This window comes from Hyla sarda, chromosome 1 (genome assembly GCF_029499605.1).
Source record: "Hyla sarda isolate aHylSar1 chromosome 1, aHylSar1.hap1, whole genome shotgun sequence".
Classification (NCBI taxonomy): Eukaryota; Metazoa; Chordata; class Amphibia; order Anura; family Hylidae; genus Hyla; species Hyla sarda.
Window position 1 is genome coordinate 185,887,067 of NC_079189.1, and position 22,516 is coordinate 185,909,582.

The 22,516-nt window shown below is 42.8% G+C and overlaps 1 protein-coding gene across 2 annotated transcripts in view; it reads right to left on the reverse strand.

The window, feature by feature from the left end:
• PRSS12 (serine protease 12) overlaps window positions 1-22,516 on the reverse strand; it is a 171,673-nt gene that overhangs the window by 33,601 nt on the left and 115,556 nt on the right. For both annotated transcript variants that reach the window (XM_056565621.1, XM_056565631.1), the window contains exons 9-11: window positions 12,770-12,975; window positions 5,771-5,846; window positions 1,651-1,773 (exon numbers count right to left, since the gene is read on the reverse strand). In XM_056565621.1, coding sequence (XP_056421596.1) covers window positions 1,651-1,773; window positions 5,771-5,846; window positions 12,770-12,975 — 405 coding nt within the window. The remainder of the gene's footprint in view (window positions 1-1,650; window positions 1,774-5,770; window positions 5,847-12,769; window positions 12,976-22,516) is intronic.

The window sequence follows — 22,516 nt, forward strand, 5'->3', positions numbered from 1 at the left end:
CTCACATTCCTTTTTAGATTAGTGTAAAACTGATGGCATACCTGGGGATATTCTTATTGGACAGCACCTGTCATGGAAACCTATCAGCACTAGAGATGAGTGAACTTACAGTAAATTTGATTCGTCACGAACTTCTCGGCTCCGCGGTTGCTGACTTTTCCTGCATAAATTAGTTCAGCTTTCCTGTGCTCCGGTAGGCTGGAAAAGGTGGATACAGTCCTAGTAAAGAGTCTCCTAGGACTGTATCCACCTTTTCCAGCCCAATGGAGCACCGGAAAGCTGAACTAATTTATTCAGGAAAAGTCATCAACTGCCGAGCCGAGAAGTTCGTGACGAATCGAATTTACTGTAAGTTCGCTCATCTCTAATCAGCATCCATTCCAGGGACTTCAATGGAGTGGCACAGTCCACATAATACATTTATGGTTATTGGTGCTAAATATATAGGAATTGATTTACTTTTTTTTTTTTTTTTTTAAATGAATCAAAATCCTGGTGCAATGTGTACCATGGCTTACATGACTTATAACATTGTGAGCAGTTTAGGGGATGGAAAGATGATTACCTTTAAATTGGTAGTCTGACAACAGGTAAATCTATATAAATGCTGCAGAAGCATATACATTGCTTACCTGTCTCAGTTCTGAAACCACAAACAAAATGTAATTGTTTTGGGGGTCTTAGTCTGGTTGAGCATTTGTTTTCCTCATCTTTTCATCACAAACCTTCTACCCTGCATGATTTTGTCCCACAGCAATCCTACCAGTTCCTCACCCAGAGAAGAAGATCTAATTTCACAGCAGACTATCACACAATCAGTGAAGCTGCAGCACCTACTGCATTCCTTCCCTGCCAGCTCCTCTGCCTGTGGCATCATTCATGACAAAGCAGGATGCTGTAAATACACCTTCTGAGACTACAGATCATGATGCATTATCTTGAGTAGGAGGAGCCAGGGAGCTGGAGACAATACCACACTGAAAATGAAAGAACTTCACTTCCACCACTTCCTGTCAACCATTCAAAAACATGCTGAAGCCAGTACAATATGTGATAACACTATATTGGTAAGTTTTATATATATATATATATATATATATATATATATATATATATATATATATATTGGTGATAGCCTTATATAAAAAAAAAATTGTTATACCAGAATAACCCTTTAAGGACGGCATTATACAGCTCCCTGTCATACATGTGAACTGAATTTAGCTCATAGATCTCTGGTAACTAATGTTTGGTTCAGAAGAACTGTTAGAGAATACAGTATGTGTTACACCTTCTTTAGTCTTTTATTATACTTTATGTAAAAGTAAAAACTGATTGGAAAAGATAAAGTGGCTAGATTTCCCTTCTGTCTTTTTCCTCGTTTTAAAAGTTTGCCTATACTGGTCAGAATTACACTGAGAATTGCCTTGTCACATTCCATATTCCTCTTATCCTCCCACTTCTTTCCTATGTACAGCTTTTGTTGAACAGGCTTATGGTTCCCAGCATGCATTCTTACTTTCATCTATTTAAATAATATTTTTAAATGCTTTAAAAAAAAAATACAGTTGGCATTTATTCGAAAAGAGTATTGCGACCCAATGTGTCTGGACTTTGTCTGCACTGATCCACCTGCTCTTCCTGACTTACCTCTTGAAGCAATGTGCTGCAGTGAGCACCCAGCAGCTGCTAATGAGAGTGGCTCCGCATAACAATCTGCCATCACTCTGAGACGATTTCAGCCGCAGAGCTACCTGCCAGGGCCAGCCACCCCTATGTGGAAAAAAATAACCCTCTCTTATTAAACTGAATGAGAATACTGTTCTGGAAAATACAGGCTGTTAGTGAAATTCTATATAATCAACAGTGTGGAGGCAGCTGGAAATGCATTCACTTGTACAGAGATGTTTTACTTGATAACAAGTGCGGTATGCCCAATAACTCATTCAACCCTTCACAACTTTTTACATCACTGTTCATCATTTTGTCATTAGAAGAGAATATCCATTTTAAATAATGTAATGGTAGAAAACAATACTAGAGAACAATGGCAGCATAGGATGTTTTTATCATACAAGCATGTATTTATATGGTGAGATCGGAATAGTTCAGATAGACCAGTCAGACAAGAACAGCAATCTGAAAAAGCTAACTCTACCAATGTTCTTCAGAAACGCTTATTAGAATGTTTACAGCACTAAGGACTCAACAATAACAAAAAATTCCAAACTTAAAAAAGTCTTATTGTATTCTATATCCTATTCTGTCTCATAGTATTACTAAGGCTACTTTCACACTGCCGCTGAGCTCTGTTAAAGGAAGTTCCATTACAAAATCATGGGATTTGAGTGGAGAAAAAAATTACTGCATGTCCAGTACTTTGCTCCCCTCAATTCCCCCAAAATAATGGACATCTGACGGACCCCATGCAAAGTCAATGGGATTCGTCAGGACCCGGCAGTGCCCGCTGTGCTTTAACCCGTTCAGGGTCTGTTAAGCGCAAAGAAAAAAAAAGAGCCTAACGGACCCTTAACGGGATGGGGCATAGCGGCAGTGTGAAGGTAGCCTAAAACTGTTAAAAACTATTAAGAATTATTGCATAGTAGGCAATAAAAGAATGGAGCACTCACCAGGTCATTCAGTGTCAGCAAGCTTCTTTATTTCATGTAAGCTTGACAGCGTACAAACATTTGTGGGAGAGCAGACAGAAACAGAGGGGTGGCGGAGAGGGTTGGCCGACGGTCCGTATCGCGCAATCAGCGCTTCGTCATTGCTGACACCAAATGACCTGGTGAGTGCTCCATTCTTTTATTGCCTACTATGGAATATGTATTGGACTGTCTCATGTGAGCACCAAGAAGGTCTTATAGAGAAGAACATAGCGGATTAGTGGATAGCGAAGTAGCAGTGCTGGGTTGTCTTTGTTGAGGATTGTGTACATTAAGAATTGTGTGTTCAAGGAGATTTCCAAACCTTATCTTCAAAAACCTACATTTACTGCTCTGTCTACAACGGACACCAAGTACCAATACAGAGGTCAGGTTGTGGTGCAGTTGTGTTGCATTTGACATTATGACATAACTGCATTTAAAATGCTGCTACTTTACATATTTGCTTGTTTTGCTATTTAGCAGTTAGGCTAGGACTCCACTGAGATTTTTGCCCTGGGATTTTTGTGGCATAAAAACGTCAGAAAAACTGCCACAGTTTTTCCCTGCATTTTGGCGTTTTTCCTGACGTTTTTACCTTTGTGTGGAATTTGCCGTTTTTGGCCCCTTTTGCTTTTTTTTTTTTAAATAGTTGGGTACCAAAAAAAAAAAAAAGATGCAGTAGGGATGTAAAATGTATTTAACTAAATGTTTATTTTTTATAACAAAATTTTTATACATTTTTTTTATAAAGTGTGTGTGTTTAACTATTTTTTTCTCTCTTTTTGTTCACTTTTTTAATGTAGTACTACTACTCCCAGCATGGAACAAGACTGTTCCATGATGGGAGTAGTAGTACCTGTACTATAGATATATCGCCTCGGGTGTCAGTCTGACACCCGATGCGATCGTCCATAATATAGCAGTGATGTGGCTCTATACAGCGCTCACATCTCTGCTCTATTCACATCACTGGCCCAGAACTGTGATTGGCCGGATGGTTTCAGCCAATCTCAGCTCTGAGGAAAAGATGAATGAATGAGCGGTCGGCCCGGAGTACAGTACAGAGCAGGGATGCGAGCGATGTATACAGCCGCTCTGCATCTCTGCTATTGACAGGACGGTCACATCGGGTGTCAGTAGTGACACCCACTGTGATGCGTCCTTTAGCAGGCACTACTACTCCCAACATGGAGCACACTCTGCTCCATGCTGGGAGCTGTAGTACCTGCATTAATAGACATATCGCAGCGAGTGTAACTTCTGACACCCGCTGTGATTTGTCTATTAATGCAGGTACTACAGCTCCCAGCATGGAGCAGAGTGTACTCCATGTTGGGAGTAGTAGTACTTGTAGTTAAGGAAAGATCACTGCGGGTATCACTCCTGACACCCGCTGTGATGCTTCTGTATAATGTATGGATGCAGCGGCCGGCGCTCTCCTATGGTCCCCTGCACGCCGTATATATACACATTCTGATTTCTCACAGAGAGCTGTGATTGGCTGACCAATCACAGCTCTCTACGGGAAATATGAATATGTGTATATACGTCAGTGCAGGGGACCAGAGAAGAGCGGCCACCGCATCTATACATTATATAGGAGGATCGCAACAGGCGATCTGTCAATAAGTACAGGTAACTACTACTCCCATCATGGAACAGTGTGGTCCATGCTGGGATTAGTAGTACTACCCGCTCACATAAATTGATCCTTGTTTAAAAATGTATAAACATTTCGTAATAAAAAAGATACGGTACATTTCGTTAGGAACAATTTTTTTCCATCACTACTGTATCTTTTTTATACATTTTTTTTTTATGGTACCCTACGAAATTTTAATAAAAAAGGAATCTCCATAATTTTTTTTGATCGCTAAAGTCCAAAAAAGAATAAAAAACGCCTGAAAAAACGCAAAATTTTAAACCAACATGGCGTTTTTCTTGGCGTTTTTGCTCTCCCATAAACTTCTATGGGATGAAAACGCCACGATTTCAGGGCAAAAAACGCCAAACTAGGTTTTGGCAGGCGTTTTGAAAATCCAGCCTCTGAGCCCGAAATTGCTGAAAAACGGCAAAAGGATTTAAAAAAATGCCAAACTGAAAAATGCCAAGTGAATCTGGCATTTTGCAGTTTACCATTGACTTGCAGCTACCATCTGGACGCAGCGTTTTTTCACTGAAAAAACGCCGTGTGGGAAAATTGGCGTTTTTGACGGCATTTTCGCACAAAAAAACCTCAGTGGAGTTCCAGCTGTAGGCTGTCATATCAAAAACTGTCAATCACCCCGCAGCTGCAACACAACTGAAATGCAAAAGGATAGTGTATTTTCACCCTAAGCATTACTCCTTAGCTAAGCCTCACCCTGAGGGTACATTCACATGAGCAGATCCCCAGCCCATTTTAAGCTGCGGATACGCCGCAGAAAGACTGCAGTATGGTGCTTATTTTTTTTTTTAAAGAGAAATGGAAAAAAAAAACCACAGCCTTAGCCATTTGTTCCGAAATTAGGAGGACATTAACCAGTCCAGTCCAGTTGTATACTTCGTTCATTAGAAATGTCTTCATTGGATCCATATGTTTTGGAATTTGGATGTGATGGTACAACTGATATTTCCAAAGCTAAAAAAAAATCTAAGGTAGGATCTCTAGTTTTATTTGGAGAGATGTGAGCCATCTACATGTAAAAACAAAGGGGGAGATTTATTACAAACTGTCCAGAGGAAAACTTGCAGAGTTGCCCATAACAACCAATCAGATTCCTTTTTTCATTTTTGAAAAGGACTCTGAAAAATGAAAGAAGTGATCCAAGTGGTTGCTATGGGCAACTCAGCAACTTTTCATCTGGACAGGTTTTGATAAATCTCCCCCCCCCCAAGGGTCTAAAATAAATACGTTCTGGTGTTCATCGGCTTGTACCAGCTTTAAGAACCAACCTCAATGTTACTGTGTGTTTGCCCTTGGCCAGCCAATATTTTATCCAGGCCCTTTCTGAGTTTTACTTGTTTACTTGTTCTACTTTGATATATATATATATATATATATATATATATATATATATATATATATACACACACATTTACTTTTTTGGTACTGTCAGTGTTGATCAGTGTTCTCTTACCGTAAAGAATTTCTCCCACCAATAATACGCTTTGGACGTCGATGTAGCAACCGAATCCCACAGACAAGTGAGGATTCTGCAAAACAACATTATTAAAAACAAACAAGTAAATATTTGTTATTTAATATATAATATAATTACATACTGGAAAATTGTTAGAAATAATGTGCATAGGTATCTTACCTTATGTCTTTTATGCAATGAGTGTGATCACTGGTACTATTATTTAGTCAGAATAGGTAGAAGAAGACCTCTAGACAACCATATAATATGCAGGACATTAAAAAATATATTTAAAATGCAACCTTAAAAGCAGACTAAAAGACTGCTGTTTTACTGTGATGGTAAAATGAAGCCCCGGTTGGCAATTTGCCGCATGGGGTATAAGAATTTTTTTTTTTGTAAACACATTTGTACTTCCCATCTCTATTTTGGTTCGGTAATAATACCCAGTGCACAAGCAAACCTGCTTTTGACTGCCTTGTATTATTCATTTTAATAGTACTTTCCATCTGTAGAATGAGACATCCATGTATGTAATTGCCAAATAAAGCAGAAAACCTGCTGGCTTAGTTAAAATTGCTATGATATTGTACAAATGGATTACCGGATAGACTTTAATAAACAATTTAAAACAGAAAACAAAAGAAACAATTTAACAGAGCTCCTGGGGTGTTTCATTTACACAATTCTTGACCCCCTTTAAAGTATAATCTTTCATGGACAATAAAACACATCTATCAATTTTACTGCCTTGTTAAACTTGCAGATGTAGCAAAAATAGCAAAACATTAATAATAATAATGGAGGTTGTAGATTGTATCTTTTGTTCTATCACAGTGGTTTTGTATGGAACTGGAAAGGAAATTGCAAAGTACTTTGATCTTTTGCATCTACACTTAAATGTGTCCTGCCTGTAGGTCTGAAGTATTTTTTGAGTTCATCAAATTTGCATGCTGATGCTTCTCGTAGCTTTAGTCAATAAAAAAAGTGTAATATAGTTATACAGTTAAGTAGTAGTCGGTTAAAAAAAGATTGGTCCATAAAGTTGAACCTCTCTTACAATAATAATACAGAAATATAACAATCCTTAATAAGTCATTCAGAACCCTTTTCCAGGTGCTACAAAAAAAATAAAAAATAAGTATACTCACTTTCCCAGTCCTCTCAGCTGGTTCCTGGTCACTGCTGTTCTCTGCTTTTCTGACTTGTCAACCCTGCAGGAAGTGCCTGCTCAGCCAATCAGAACCCACAGTAGTGACAGATTTCAGTCAGTGATTCTTTACAGGGTTGACACATCAGAGAAAGTTGTGAGCAGCAGGGACAGGGAATTGTTGGAACTGCAGTTGGGATGGATCAGGTCAGGTGAATAGGCTTTGATTTATTTTTTTTTTTTTAAAGGACCCTAACACAATTTTATAAAAAAAAAACAATTCCACTCAGGTATTAAAAAAAAACAAAAATACTCCTGACGAAACCTATACATAGTGAAGGGACTGAGGGAGCAGTAAACGGCACACAGATTGGGATTTGCCTCAATTATTTCTTTAACCATCTAACAATCGCATTAGAAGTGGAAAAACTCAAAAACTGTTGCAATTTGTGCATAAATGAGGTTATTTAAATGCATCTAACCTCTCAGTGATATAATTTGTTTTAGGCTTGTAGGGGTTATCCAGAGGCAATAAAAAAAAACAAATGAATGAAACGGAGGGCTCCTCTCCCCTTCTGTTACCAATCAAATGACTGCGAGGCGTTGGCTTAGTTATAGACTAGAGAAAGTGCCAGCCCTGTAAGGCCATATGATTGATCATGTCCCATCATGAATAGGAGAGGGGAGACAAGAGGCATATTTAGTTATTGAAAGTGTCCCCTTTAGTTCTATCAGTTTCATGATAGGCCACAGGGAATAATGGGATTTGCAGATTTAGGGAACTATGAAAGTTGCCTGAGCCATGAGCCATCGGGACAATCCCTAGTGACTTATATCAGCCATTTTACTATTATTTTTTCTAATATACAGTATTCACTATGCTGTTTAAAAAGTATGTTAGGTTTATTCTCAGGTCTCTGCAGTTACAACGATACTAAATTTACATAGTTGTTAAAGTATTTTACCACCATACAGAATAAAAAGTTTTTTGTGTCACCATTTTCCAAGCTCTATATTTTTTTTTACTTTTTAGTTGACATAGCTATATGAGGGTTTCTGTAGGACAACTAGGTTTGTACTATTTTGGGTTACATCTGACTTTTTTATTACGGTACTTATTCTTGGGAACCAAAATAAACATCATATCCAGCATGTTTATTTATTTAGAATTTTTTTTTTGTCAATGACCATAGTAGTCATCACACTTCTCTGTCAGCTATACAAGAAGTGTTAATCATAAATGAAGGGGGAGCACAGCACTCAGCTCAGCTTTTCTCTACCTTCATTTTAGCAATTGTTAGAGATCATAGCACTAAAAATCCCACCAACCAAAACTTCTGACATTTCAAATTGTCATGTCACAAATGGAGTGATAGCTTCCCTTAATACCTTACTGTCACCATAAGCAACTTTTGACATGTCAATCAGACATGTCAAAATGTGTTGATGGCACTGGGTCTCACTCCTGAGACTTGCTGCGATTGTGAGTTATTAGCCAGGGAAGCAGATGCCATTTCTCTGCATGGAAGTCTTTTAAAGGGGTACTCCACACCCCTAGACATCTTATCCCCTATCCAAAGGATAGGGGATAAGATTTCAGATCGCCGGGGTCCCGCTGGGGCGTGACGGACCTCCCATAGACTTGCATTGAGGGGGTGGGGTGTGACGTCAAATGGGGCAGAGTCGTGACGTCACGCTCTTCCGCCATTGTGGTCGGGATCCGAAGCCTCCAGCATTGCCGGTGTGAGGTGGAAGCCGTACAGGTGGGTGCTGCACCCGAGATCCCTGGGGTCCTCATCAGCAGGACCCCCGCTATCTGACATCTTATCCCCTATCCTTTGTCCTTTGAATAGGGGATAAGATGTCTAGGGGTGCGGAGTATCCCTTTAAAAGAAATGTATGGATCTCTTGGTGGACCAAGGAGTAAAGCTCAATGCCTCCCTCTTCACTTGCTAATAATTAAGTAGTGAGGAGTATGTAAGGAGTGAGAAGTGATCCCCTTTCATAAAGAAGGTGAAAGATTTTCTCAAAATATCCCCAATCCTCCCTCCCCACTGATGCTTTGATACATTTATAAATATTGTGCAATATGCATTAAATATTCATATAATAGATTTAGTTTGAAAATGATGCTTAGAGGTAAAATATCATTTAAATTATATATTTTTTAATGTATTAAAACATTTTTTTAAATACTTTTTACAAAAATATGGGAATAATAGTACGCAAATAATAATTGCGTACTATTATTCCCATATTTTTGTAAAAAGTATTTAAAAAAATGTTTTAATACATTAAAAAATATATAATTTAAATGGCGACCTATTATGTAGAACAATACAGTTCCACCCTCCTCAATCCCCCATGTTGCTTTGCCATCCAGACAGTTCATCTGTCCATAAGCTAGCACCCCATGGAGAAGCATGGGACCATTTCTGCCTCAATTCGTTCCTCAACTGCACTCACGTGCACTTGTACACCCTGAAGAAAACAGGGTGACGTGTGTGTTGCATGCTCCTCCATAGGGTGCCATCTGATGGATGGATGAGCTGTCTGGACAGTAAACATGGACAGGGGATTTGGGGACCATATAACAGGGTACCAGTGAAGCCATTATAGTCCCACATTATAATGGTTAATATATGGTTCAATAAACATGTAAAAAGTGGCCAACCTTTCAAAATTCCAGAATTCCCAACTCAAAGAGAACACTGTTTTCAACCTTTATTCCTGGACAGTGAGCCCAATAGTAGTTCAGGTTTAAATCTGTTTTAGCTTCAAATAATTTGATGCCGTTTTTGAAGAAACAAATAGGAATATTGACTCCCTGAAGAAGCATAAAGCGAAACGGTGTAGGGGGGTCATAGTTCTGGGCATGTAAGTACAGCATATTGTTTACTCATAATGGTGCATGGGATCTGTATAGGTTGAGCTTGTAGCTGATGGTGGTTGGATGAGGCTCTACAATACTCTGTTTGAGCACACCTATTCGCCGTCCCTATCCCATTTACCCCTCAGAGTTGACAATATGATGTCTAAAAATTCCCTGCTGCATATTATTATATGGTGTGTAGGATCTTTTTTGTTCTAGTGTGATGTCCTGTTTATGTAATAGGCTTGACTTAGCCCTTTTTGCTGGACATTGAACTTTTTCCTGTCCATTTGCCCCCAATATATACTATGATATATGCCTTGCACTATGACCAGTTTTTTCTAACTGCTGCTGGCCCATTTTATATTTATTCTTGTTTATGTTTTTAAACATGTGTAACAATAAATATGTTATTCTATTTAGTTGTGTTCCTTGCTCTGATAGGTTTATATTCTAGTTATGCATGGGACACCCTTTATAAGCTGCATAACACTTTGAGGTCCCTATATCGGCTTACAAATAGGAATATATGCAATATAAGTGAATTCCGTATCATCCACATCTGGTTTTGGTTTCAAAAACTGCATAACTGCATAAAAAAAATTGAACACATGCAGGCATCCCATATGTCTACAGGGAATTGCATTTTGAGCTTCTTAACTTCCACAGAAAGATCGAGAGCTGGGTCCTGCAGTGATTCCAGGGCACATCAGTGGTTAAATAATATATCCATTGTGACATAAATGATAAATGGTTGACCAACTAAAAGCCCATAAGGAAAGTGCACTAACTGGGACACATGTTAGAAGGGAACGGATGAGAGAGGGACATGTTAGGAAACCTTTCTCATCATGGCAGTCATACATGTGCATATTGGGCATGGGGTCCACAGTCCTTAATGTGATACAACATTTTCCTGTGACAAAGAGGTTTCTCCAACTTCCTACATGTTAGGACTAACGGGGAAATTGTAAAGTCTGATAATTATTTATGCTGTGAACTGAATGGCTTCTTCTGTCCTCAGAGTTCTATTGTTTGCAGAAATCTATGATGTGCAAAACTTCATTTATTCTACAAAAATAGGATCATTGCCTAGCAACGGCACCCATAGCATCCCCCAACTCTTAATTGGTACTGTAACTTGGCAGTTGCCTACTTGTCTCTGATTGAGGCTGTTAATAATGTATCTTCTTGTTTCTTCACTCCACAGGCTTCAGCAGAACAGCTGTGACTGTGACTAAGGAGAATGTCAAGTAAATGAAGTTTCTGACCTTCCTCTAGACACAGTGAACTCATTTGCCTGTGGACTTCTTATAGGCACAGAGAGAAAAGACAGGGCCATTTTTAATAAAAACATTTCCATTTGGTTGAGAGATGTAGGAAGGTGCTTTCGCTATCATCAGAAATAGAAGGCACATTTATAATACTTTGCTCGGCTTTTAATGAGCTCTTCTCCTATATCTCTGCACAACACTGAAATCGAATGGATCAGGATGTTTTCCTATTGTTTCTATACTTTGCATATATTTAGCTTGTATGTTACTATGTTTTCTTGTACATAGCAGTAAAATATTTTGAGTTTGAACTATTTTTCTATTTAACTGTTCTTTATTGATTTATTCTTTATTTTAATGTATTAAGTACTTAAAGGGGTACTCCGGTGAAAACCTTTTTTCTTTTAGATCAACTGGTGGAAGAAAGTTAAACATATTTGTAAATTACTTCTATTAAAAAATCTTAATCCTTCCAGTACTTATTAACTGCTGAATGCTACAGAGGAAATTCCTTTCTTTTTGGAACACTGATGACATCACGAGCACAGTGCTCTCTGCTGACATCTCTGTCCATTTTAGCAACTATGCGTAGCAGATGCATAGCTGATGCATGCTAAGGGCAGCATGGTGGCTCAGTGGTTAGCACTCCTGCCTTGCAGTGCTGGGGACGGGTTCAAATCCCACTAAGGACAACAATAAATAAAGCGTTATTATTATTATTATTATTATTATAATAATGTCAGCAGAGAGAACTGTGCTCGTGATGTCATCAGAGAGCATTCCAAAAAGAAAAGAATTTCCTCTGTAGTATTCAGCAGCTAATAAGTACAGGAAGGATTAAGATTTTTTAATAGAAGTAATTTACAAATATGTTTAACTTTCTGCCACCAGTTGACTTAAAAGAAAAAAGGTTTTCACTGGAGTACCCCTTTAAATGATTTTTTTCTACAAAATACACTCATAAACTCTATGGGCAGGAAGAGTGTAATGCTATATGGATATTCATATTTTTTTTTTGTATTTTTTATAATTTTTATTTAATTTTTAATAACAACACAAACATAGACATGATGTGCTAGTATGAGTTTGTCACACAGGATATTTATTTGACCCATATAGTTAAATCGTGGCAGCACACATGTCCAACTGCAGCTCCAACCTAACAAGGAATATAGGACCTCCACTCTTATTATTGGAGGGGGTCCCAGTGGCCCCCTCCACTGACCCCTCCACTGATCAGACACTCATTCCCTAGGGCAGTGTTCTTCACATTGTGCCCCTCCAGAAGATGCAAAAAGACAACCTCCAACATGCCGTTGATTGTCTAAGACTACAGTTTGGAGACCACTGGGATCCTGGGAATGAGATATTTTTATAGGAACAGTCCTTTAAAGTGTGCCTGTCATAAAAAAATTGTGAGGTTCAGACCCCAACCGAGGGCTTCTCTCCCTGCTCTATGACCATCTCGGTCACATTGTATAGAGCAGAAAGAGAAAGCGCTTAGTGCACACTTCTCCCAGCAGTCTGAACTCTATGACCCCAACTGATCAAAACTTTTGATAAATCTTAATGACATATCAAATGTTTTTATTTTTTTTCATGACAGTGCCCTTTAAGGATCAGATCTGTGAATGCAATAGATCTAGTGAAATACATCTCCTCCTTGCCCCAAGAAATACCTAGTGTTAAGCAGAGCCCACCTTTATGTCCTACAGCTGTCATTTTCTTGCTTAAGTATTCACAGATCACTCCAGCGTCTTCACTATGGCGACAGTTGTGCTTTCCAATATCTTCCTTGATACAGTCTGCTAAGGATCTTTCATTTCCGGTGCATTTAACGTTATCCACATGGATCGGTCCTTTACCTTCTCCAAAATAAGCCATGTTCCTGGCTTTAGCAGGACCCCTGAAATATGAATGTAAAGGTAAAGGTGTAAATGGTATTTTCCTCTTAAGATAAAAAAAAAAAAAAAAACAACTTCCCTTTAAAAGACTGATTACCTATGCACACTATACATATCTTCAAAAAAGCTGCACAGTATCATATAGGATTAGGGCCAAATAACAGCCAGAGTAATGCATAACTCAAAAGATATCATCAGGACTACCTCAGAGGCAAAGCATGTGAGTCAGTGAACACCATGTAATGGGCATACCGTATTAACTTTTTTTACACCACAGCTGGCACCTATTTGGGACCACATATAGCTTGCCTCTTTTTACACCATCTCAGCAACCCCCATGACCAAAATGTGCATCAGGATCTCTGCATTTGGATTGCTTCTTGTGCACTGTGACTACTAATAGGATGTGATTTTAGGTATGCTCCTAGCTATTTGGTCATAATCAGATTTTGGAAAGTATCATTTATCAGCCTTCATTCTCTTTCCTGCCTTTTTTATTTCCATATAATCTATTTGTTATTCTCTCTGCTTTTATGGGATCTATACTTGTGTACTAGCAATTTCTCTAGTGATTTGTATGTAAATGAAGGTTATATATTATTGGACTGTCCTGGTATAGTAACTGCACTGTAAGGCATCCATGTTTTTAATTCCATATTTAGAGTAGCTCCCATAAGTGAGTAATCCCCTCACATTTTTGTAAATATTTTTATCTTTTTACATCTTTTCATGTGACAACATTGAAGAAATGACACTTTGCTACAATGTAATGTAGTGAGTGCACAGCCTGTATAAGGGTGCTTTCACACTACGATTGTAGTGTACGGTTGCTGGATCTGGTTGTTTCATTTTTGCCCCGTATACAGTTTTCTGACTGAACCTAAAACCGTGGTATACAAAATGAGACAACCGGAGTCAGCATTTGACTCCGGTCGGCTCATTGAAATGAATGGGGTTCGGGCTGGATCCGGCTGGTATACGGGAGTGGTCGGTTTTCGCCCCTCCCAACCAGCAACCGTACACTACAATCGTAGTGTGAAAGCACCCTAACAGTGTTTAATGTTGTGCCCCCTCAAAATAACAACACAGTCATTAATGTCTAAAACAACAAAAGTGAGTACATCCCTAAATTGGGCCCAAAGATCCATTTTCTCCCCAATGTCATGTGACTTGTTAATATTAATAATAAAGTAAAAACAGTATTTGAGAAGTTTGCAAAAATTTAAGAATATTTTAAACATTTAATTGTATTAATTATTCAGACCCTTTGCTACCCATTTCTCTTGATCAGTTCTGAGATTCTACACCTTGATTGGGTCGCCTGTGTTAAATTCAGTTGATTGGACAGGATTGGGAAAGACACAGCACTGTCTATGAAAGGTCTCACTGCTTAGAGCAAAAGCCAAACTATAAGAAGGAAACAACTGCTTGTAGAGCTTAGAGACAGGCTTATGTGAAGACACAGATCTGGAGAAGGGTATAAAAATATCTGCTGCACTGAAAGTTCCCAAGAGCACAATGGCCTCTTTAATTCTTAAATGGAAAAAGTTTGGAACAACCAGGAATCTTTCTCCTGCTGGCTTCCCACCAAACTAAGTAATCAGGGGAGAAAGACCCTGGTAAGATAGGTGTCACGATGCCGGCTGGCAGGAGGTGGATCCTCTGTGCCAGAGAGGGATTGGCGTGGACCGTGCTAGTGGTCCGGTTCTAAGTCACTACTGGTATTCACCAGAGCCCGCCGCAAAGCGGGATGGTCTTGCTGCGGCGGTAGTGACCAGGTCGTATCCACTAGCAACGGCTCAACCTCTCTGACTGCTGAAGATAGGCGCGGTACAAGGGAGTAGACAGAAGCAAGGTCGGACGTAGCAGAAGGTCGGGGCAGGCAGCAAGGATCGTAGTCAGGGGCAACGGCAGGAGGTCTGGAACACAGGCTAGGAACACACAAGGAAATGCTTTCACTGGCACAATGGCAACAAGATCCGGCGAGGGAGTGCAGGGGAAGTGAGGTATACATAGGGAGTGCACAGGTGAACACACTGATTAGAACCACTGCGCCAATCAGCGGCGCAGTGGCCCTTTAAATCGCAGAGACCCGGTGCGCGCGCGCCCTAGGGAGCGGGGCCGCGCGCGCCGGGACAGGACCGACGGAGAGCGAGTCAGGTACAGGAGCCGGGGTGCGCATCGCGAGCGGGCGCCACCCGCATCACGAATCGCATCCCGGCTGGAGGCGGTATCGCAGCGCACCCGGTCAGTGGATCTGACCGGGGCGCTGCGGGAGTGAGAGTGTAGCGAGCGCTCCGGGGAGGAGCGGGGACCCGGAGCGCTCGGCGTAACAGTACCCCCCCCCCTTGGGTCTCCCCCTCTTCTTGGAGGCTGAGAACCTGAGGACCAGATTTTTATCTAGGATATTGTCCTCAGGTTCCCAGGATCTCTCTTCAGGACCACAGCCCTCCCAGTCAACCAAAAAGAAGGTTTTTCCTCTGACCTTTTTGGAGGCCAGTATCTCCTTTACAGGAAAGATGTCTGAAGAACCGGAGACAGGAGTGGGAGAGATAAGTTTAGGAGAGAAACGGTTGATGATGAGTGGTTTAAGAAGAGAAACGTGAAAGGCATTAGGAATACGAAGAGAAGGAGGGAGAAGAAGTTTATAAGAGACAGGATTAATCTGGCACAAAATTTTGAAAGGACCAAGATAGCGTGGTCCTAATTTGTAGCTGGGAACACGGAAGCGGACATATTTAGCGGAGAGCCATACCTTGTCTCCGGGAGAAAAAATGGGGGGAGCTCATCTTTTCTTATCAGCAAACTTCTTCATGCGTGATGAAGCCTGTAAGAGAGAATTTTGGGTCTCTTTCCATATGGTGGAAAGATCACGAGTTATTTCATCCACAGCGGGTACACCAGAGGGCAAGGGAGTAGGGAGGGGGGGAAGAGGGTGACGGCCGTACACCACGAAAAATGGAGATTTGGAAGAAGATTCAGAAACTCTGAAGTTATACGAGAATTCGGCCCATGGTAGAAGATCTGCCCAGTCATCCTGGCGGGAGGAAACAAAATGCCGTAAATAATCACCCAGGACCTGGTTAATTCTTTCTACTTGCCCATTGGATTGAGGATGATAAGCAGAAGAAAAGTTTAATTTAATCTTGAGTTGTTTACAGAGAGCCCTCCAGAATTTAGACACGAATTGGACGCCTCTATCCGAGACGATCTGCGTGGGCAACCCGTGAAGACGAAAAATGTGTACAAAAAATTGTTTTGCCAACTGAGGCGCAGAAGGAAGACCAGGAAGAGGGATGAAATGTGCCATCTTGGAGAATCGATCAACGACCACCCAAACAACAGTGTTGCCACGGGATGAGGGTAAGTCTGTAATAAAGTCCATACCAATCAGAGACCAAGGCTGTTCGGGAACAGGCAGAGGATGAAGAAGACCAGCGGGCTTCTGGCGAGGAGTCTTATCCAGGGCACAGACAGTGCAGGCTCGCACAAAATCCACAACATCCGTCTCCAGAGTCGGCCACCAATAGAAACGAGAGATGAGTTGCACGGATTTCTTGATGCCCGCATGACCTGCGAGATGGGAGGAGTGACCCCATTTGAGGATTCCGAGGCGTTGGCGTGGAGAGACGAAGGTCTTCCCTGGAGGAGTTTGCCTGATGGAGGCTGGAGAAGTGGAGATCAGGCAGTCAGGAGGAATGATGTGTTGCGGAGAGAGCTCTACTTCCGAGGCATCCGAGGAACGAGAGAGAGCATCGGCCCTAATGTTCTTATCGGCAGGCCGAAAGTGAATTTCAAAATTAAATCGGGCAAAGAACAGAGACCACCTGGCCTGGCGAGGATTCAGCCGTTGGGCAGACTGGAGATAGGAGAGGTTCTTGTGATCGGTGTAAATAATAACTGGAAATCTTGATCCCTCCAGCAGATGCCTCCATTCCTCAAGTGCTAATTTAATGGCTAGTAGCTCTCGATCCCCGATGGAGTAGTTCCTCTCCGCCGGAGAGAAGGTCTTAGAAAAAAACCCACAAGTAACAGCATGCCCGGAAGAATTTTTTTGTAGAAGGACCGCTCCAGCTCCTACTGAGGAGGCATCAACCTCCAATTAGAAGGGTTTAGATGGGTCAGGTCTGGAGAGCACGGGAGCTGAAGAAAAGGCAGACTTGAGCTGTTTAAAGGCGTCTTCCGCTTGAGGAGGCCATGACTTAGGATTGGCATTCTTTTTGGTTAAAGCCACGATAGGAGCCACAATGGTGGAAAAATGTGGAATAAATTGTCTGTAATAATTGGCGAACCCCAAAAAACGTTGGATAGCACGGAGTCCGGAGGGGCGTGGCCAATCTAAGACGGCAGAGAGTTTGTCTGGATCCATTTGTAGTCCCTGGCCAGAGACCAAGTATCCTAGGAAAGGAAGAGATTGACATTCAAACAGACATTTCTCCATTTTGGCATAAAGTTGATTGTCACGAAGTCTCTGAAGAACCATGCGGACATGCTGGCGGTGTTCTTCTAGGTTGGCAGAAAAAATCAGGATATCGTCCAGATACACAACAACACAGGAATATAAGAGATCACGAAAAATTTCATTAACAAAGTCTTGGAAGACGGCAGGGGCGTTGCACAGGCCAAAGGGCATGACCAGATACTCAAAGTGTCCATCTCTAGTGTTAAATGCCGTTTTCCATTCATCCCCCTCTCTGATGCGGATGAGATTATAAGCACCTCTTAAGTCCAGTTTGGTAAAGATGTGGGCACCTTGGAGGCGATCAAAGAGTTCAGAGATGAGAGGTAGAGGGTAGCGGTTCTTTACCGTGATTTTATTAAGACCGCGGTAGTCAATGCAAGGACGTAGGGAGCCATCTTTTTTGGACACAAAGAAAAATCCGGCTCCGGCAGGAGAGGAGGATTTGCGGATAAAGCCCTTTTTTAAATTTTCCTGGATGTACTCAGACATAGCAAGAGTCTCTGGGGCAGAGAGAGGATAAATTCTGCCCCGGGGTGGAGTAGTGCCCGGGAGGAGGTCAATAGGACAGTCATAAGGCCTGTGAGGAGGTAGAGTCTCAGCTTGTTTTTTGCAAAAAACATCCGCAAAGTCCATATAGGCCTTAGGGAGACCGGTTACAGGGGGAACCACAGGGTCACGGCAAGGAGTACTGGTAACCGGTTTAAGGCAGTCCTTGAAACAAGAGGGACCCCAACTCTTGATCTCCCCTGTGGACCAATCCAGGGTTGGGGAATGGTGTTGAAGCCAGGGTAGTCCAAGGAGAATTTCGGAAGTGCAATTGGAGAGGACCAAAAACTCAATTTTTTCGTGGTGAGGTCCGATGCACATTAGGAGGGGTTCCGTGCGGTAACGCACGGCACAGTCCAATCTTTCATTGTTAACGCAATTGATGTAGAGAGGTCTGGCGAGACTGGTCACTGGGATGTTGAACCTGTTGATGAGAGAGGCCAAAATAAAGTTTCCTGCAGATCCGGAGTCCAAGAAGGCCTTAGTGGAGAAGGAGAAGGTAGAGGCAGATATCCGCACAGGCACAGTAAGACGTGGAGAAGCAGAGTTGACATCAAGGACTGTTTCACCTTTGTGCGGAGTCAGCGTACGTCTTTCCAGGCGGGGAGGACGGATAGGACAATCCTTCAGGAAGTGTTCGGTACCGGCACAGTACAGGCAGAGATTCTCCATGCGGCGTCGTGTCCTCTCTTGAGGTGTCAGGCGAGACCGGTCAACTTGCATAGCCTCCACGGCGGGAGGCACAGGAACGGATTGCAGAGGACCAGAGGAGAGAGGAGCCGGGGAGAAAAAACGCCTCGTGCGAACAAAGTCCATATCCTGGCGGAGCTCCTGACGCCTTTCGGAAAAACGCATGTCAATGCGAGTGGCTAGATGAATGAGTTCATGTAGGTTAGCAGGAATTTCTCGTGCGGCCAGAACATCTTTAATGTTGCTGGATAGGCCTTTTTTAAAGGTCGCGCAGAGGGCCTCATTATTCCAGGAAAGTTCTGAAGCAAGAGTACGGAATTGCACGGCGTACTCGCCAACGGAAGAATTACCCTGGACCAGGTTCAGCAGGGCAGTCTCAGCAGAAGAGGCTCGGGCAGGTTCCTCAAAGACACTTCGAATTTCCGAGAAGAAGGAGTGTACAGAGGCAGTGACGGGGTCATTGCGGTCCCAGAGCGGTGTGGCCCATGACAGAGCTTTTCCAGACAGAAGGCTGACTACGAAAGCCACCTTAGACCTTTCAGTAGGAAACTGGTCCGACATCATCTCCAAGTGCAGGGAACATTGTGAAAGAAAGCCACGGCAAAACTTAGAGTCCCCATCAAATTTATCCGGCAAGGATAGTCGTAGGCCTGAGGCGGCCACTCGCTGCGGAGGAGGTGCAGGAGCTGGCGGAGGAGATGATTGCTGAAGCTGTGGTAGTAGCTGCTGTAGCATCACGGTCAGTTGAGACAGCTGGTGGCCTTGTTGCGCTATCTGTTGTGACTGCTGGGCGACCACCGTGGTGAGGTCGGCGACAACTGGCAGAGGAACTTCAGCGGGATCCATGGCCGGATCTACTGTCACGATGCCGGCTGGCAGGAGGTGGATCCTCTGTGCCAGAGAGGGATTGGCGTGGACCGTGCTAGTGGACCGGTTCTAAGTCACTACTGGTATTCACCAGAGCCCGCCGCAAAGCGGGATGGTCTTGCTGCGGCGGTAGTGACCAGGTCGTATCCACTAGCAACGGCTCAACCTCTCTGACTGCTGAAGATAGGCGCGGTACAAGGGAGTAGACAGAAGCAAGGTCGGACGTAGCAGAAGGTCGGGGCAGGCAGCAAGGATCGTAGTCAGGGGCAACGGCAGGAGGTCTGGAACACAGGCTAGGAACACACAAGGGAACGCTTTCACTGGCACAATGGCAACAAGATCCGGCGAGGGAGTGCAGGGGAAGTGAGGTATACATAGGGAGTGCACAGGTGAACACACTGATTAGAACCACTGCGCCAATCAGCGGCGCAGTGGCCCTTTAAATCGCAGAGACCCGGCGCGCGCGCGCCCTAGGGAGCGGGGCCGCGCGCGCCGGGACAGGACCGACGGAGAGCGAGTCAGGTACGGGAGCCGGGGTGCGCATCGCGAGCGGGCGCCACCCGCATCGCGAATCGCATCCCGGCTGGAGGCGGTATCGCAGCGCACCCGGTCAGTGGATCTGACCGGGGCGCTGCGGGAGCGAGAGTGTAGCGAGCGCTCCGGGGAGGAGCGGGGACCCGGAGCGCTCGGCGTAACAGTAGGTGACCAATAACCCAACAGTCAACCTTGCTTAGCTCCATTTATCATTTGAGCAGATACAAGAAACTTCCAGATGGTCAACCATAACTGCAGTACGTCACCAATCTGGGATTTATGACAGAGTGGCCAGAAAGAAGCATATCAACAATAAAGACACATGGAAGCCTGCCTGGCATTTGCCAAAAAAAGCACCTAAAGAAATAAGATTCTCTGGTCTAGTCTAGAGTGCTCTGGACCTCGAACTGGGCAAAATGTTCACCTTTCAACAACACAATACAGGAGTAACTTAATGACAACTCTCTGAATATCCTTGGATGGTCCAGCCAGAGACCTGACTTGAGCCCAATCTAAAATCAAAATCTATAAAGAGGCATAAAAATAGCTGTCCATAGACTATCTCCATCCAACCTGTTAGAGCATAAGAGAATCTGCAGAGAAGAATGGCAGAACATCCCCAAATTCAGGTGTGCAAACCTTGCGGCCTCCTCCCCAAAGCTGTTTCAACTAAGTCCTGAGTAAAGGATCTATATGTTCATACAAATATCAGCTTTTCCTTTTTAAGAAATTAGCATATATTCTAAATGTCTGTTTTTACATTCACATCATGGGGTATTGAGTGCAGACTGAAGGGGCAAAAGTTTAATTTTGTTGATTTTAGCACAAGAGCGCAACAATACAAAATGTTAAAAGAAAAGGCATCTGAATACTTTCTAAATGTACTGTGTGTGTGCCTCCCAGGGTGGGTCTGCTGGGACTAGATTGATGGTGTTGGTAGGTCACGGGTGGCTCAAGTGGCAACCAGTCCCATGTCAATCTACCTCGCACACACAGCCTTTGTCATTGGAGGATCTGCACTGGATGTTGTAGGTGGGTGGGTCCCTCAGGTGGCACCTCTTCGTACTGTGTGCTGGCAGATGGAAGTTGGGGTGCCCCTGATGGTGTAGGTGCAGATACTAAACCCAAAGAGATGAAGAGAAGGTGCAACACAATTTTTCTTAGAGACAAATTAGAGATCTTACAACAGTTCTTAGCTCCAAACCTGTCACACCAAAGAAGGTACTTAGGTGCATGCAGAGAAGAGATGATGCTTCAATGTGATTGGTGAAGATAATTTAGTTAGGGATGTGCTTGATGATGTTAGAGCTTTGAACTCAGTGGTTGGGCCTATCCCAGGACTTCTCTTGGTCCCAATTAACATATAACCTGACTTGTTCCTGTGCTCTGTATGACCTGAGTTCCTCTTGCTTAAGGCCATATTGTATGACTGACAGTACAAGATCTTCCCAGGGGTGTCCTTGGATGAACTGCATAGGGATCCCATGTCAACTTATTTGGCCCAGCTGTGACACATCTGCTTTGGTGTATCCAGGTGTGAAGTACCTTCACAGGTGAAAAAGCAAACGAGGACCGCTAGTCAGGCATCCAGTCTGCTGTACAAAGGAGTCCATGAAACTTCCCTCTTATGCTACTACTTTGCTATTCTGACAGCGGGTCTTGGCTTAGGTAGAAATTCCGCTTTGTCTCTCTGTCCTGGTCTCTCTCTCTGACTCTCTCTCAACTCAAACTTGTAACTCCTCAAACTCAACTAATGGGTGGGAGGCCAGGGCTTTTATGGAATCAGGCACAAATGTCCTAACATTTGCTAGCCTTTCTATCTCCTTTCTCTAATTCTCCTCTATGAGGAGAATTGTGTTTAGTTTTAGCCACAAGATGGCAGTGGATCCGAATTTATGTCACAGTTGTTACAGGTGTTTGTAAAATGTTACTTGTATGGTCTATGTGGGTGGTAACCGTCTGTAACCCTTTCAATGTTAACCAGTATGACAAACAACTGGGAACAAATAGCATAAATCTAAATTTTTCATCTATATATACTTTTTCCACTTAGAGTGGTCAACATCAACCGACGCTCACCATCTAACATTACAGGCTGTTCTTATGTGATGCAGTGCTGCCATCCCTGTCATGATAGCTGGCAGCGGGAATGGTAGTTTCTCAGCTGTAAGTAAACAGGAGGAGGTGCCAGTCTCAGTCTGGTGCTGATGTGGTTATATGTGCATTGTGACACCAGAATGCTGTGCCACACCACTGATAGAAATGGCACAGTGGATCTAATAAAAAGGTGTATTTTGACATACAAATGTGTAGTGCCCTTATGTCCTGCCATTTGTCTATGTTATTGTAAGGTCTGGGCTTGTCCATCAGTGGCATGTCGATCAGATAGATGCTAAAGCAGCTTGTTCATTGTAGGAGCATCAGAGGACTGGAGACTCGAGTGT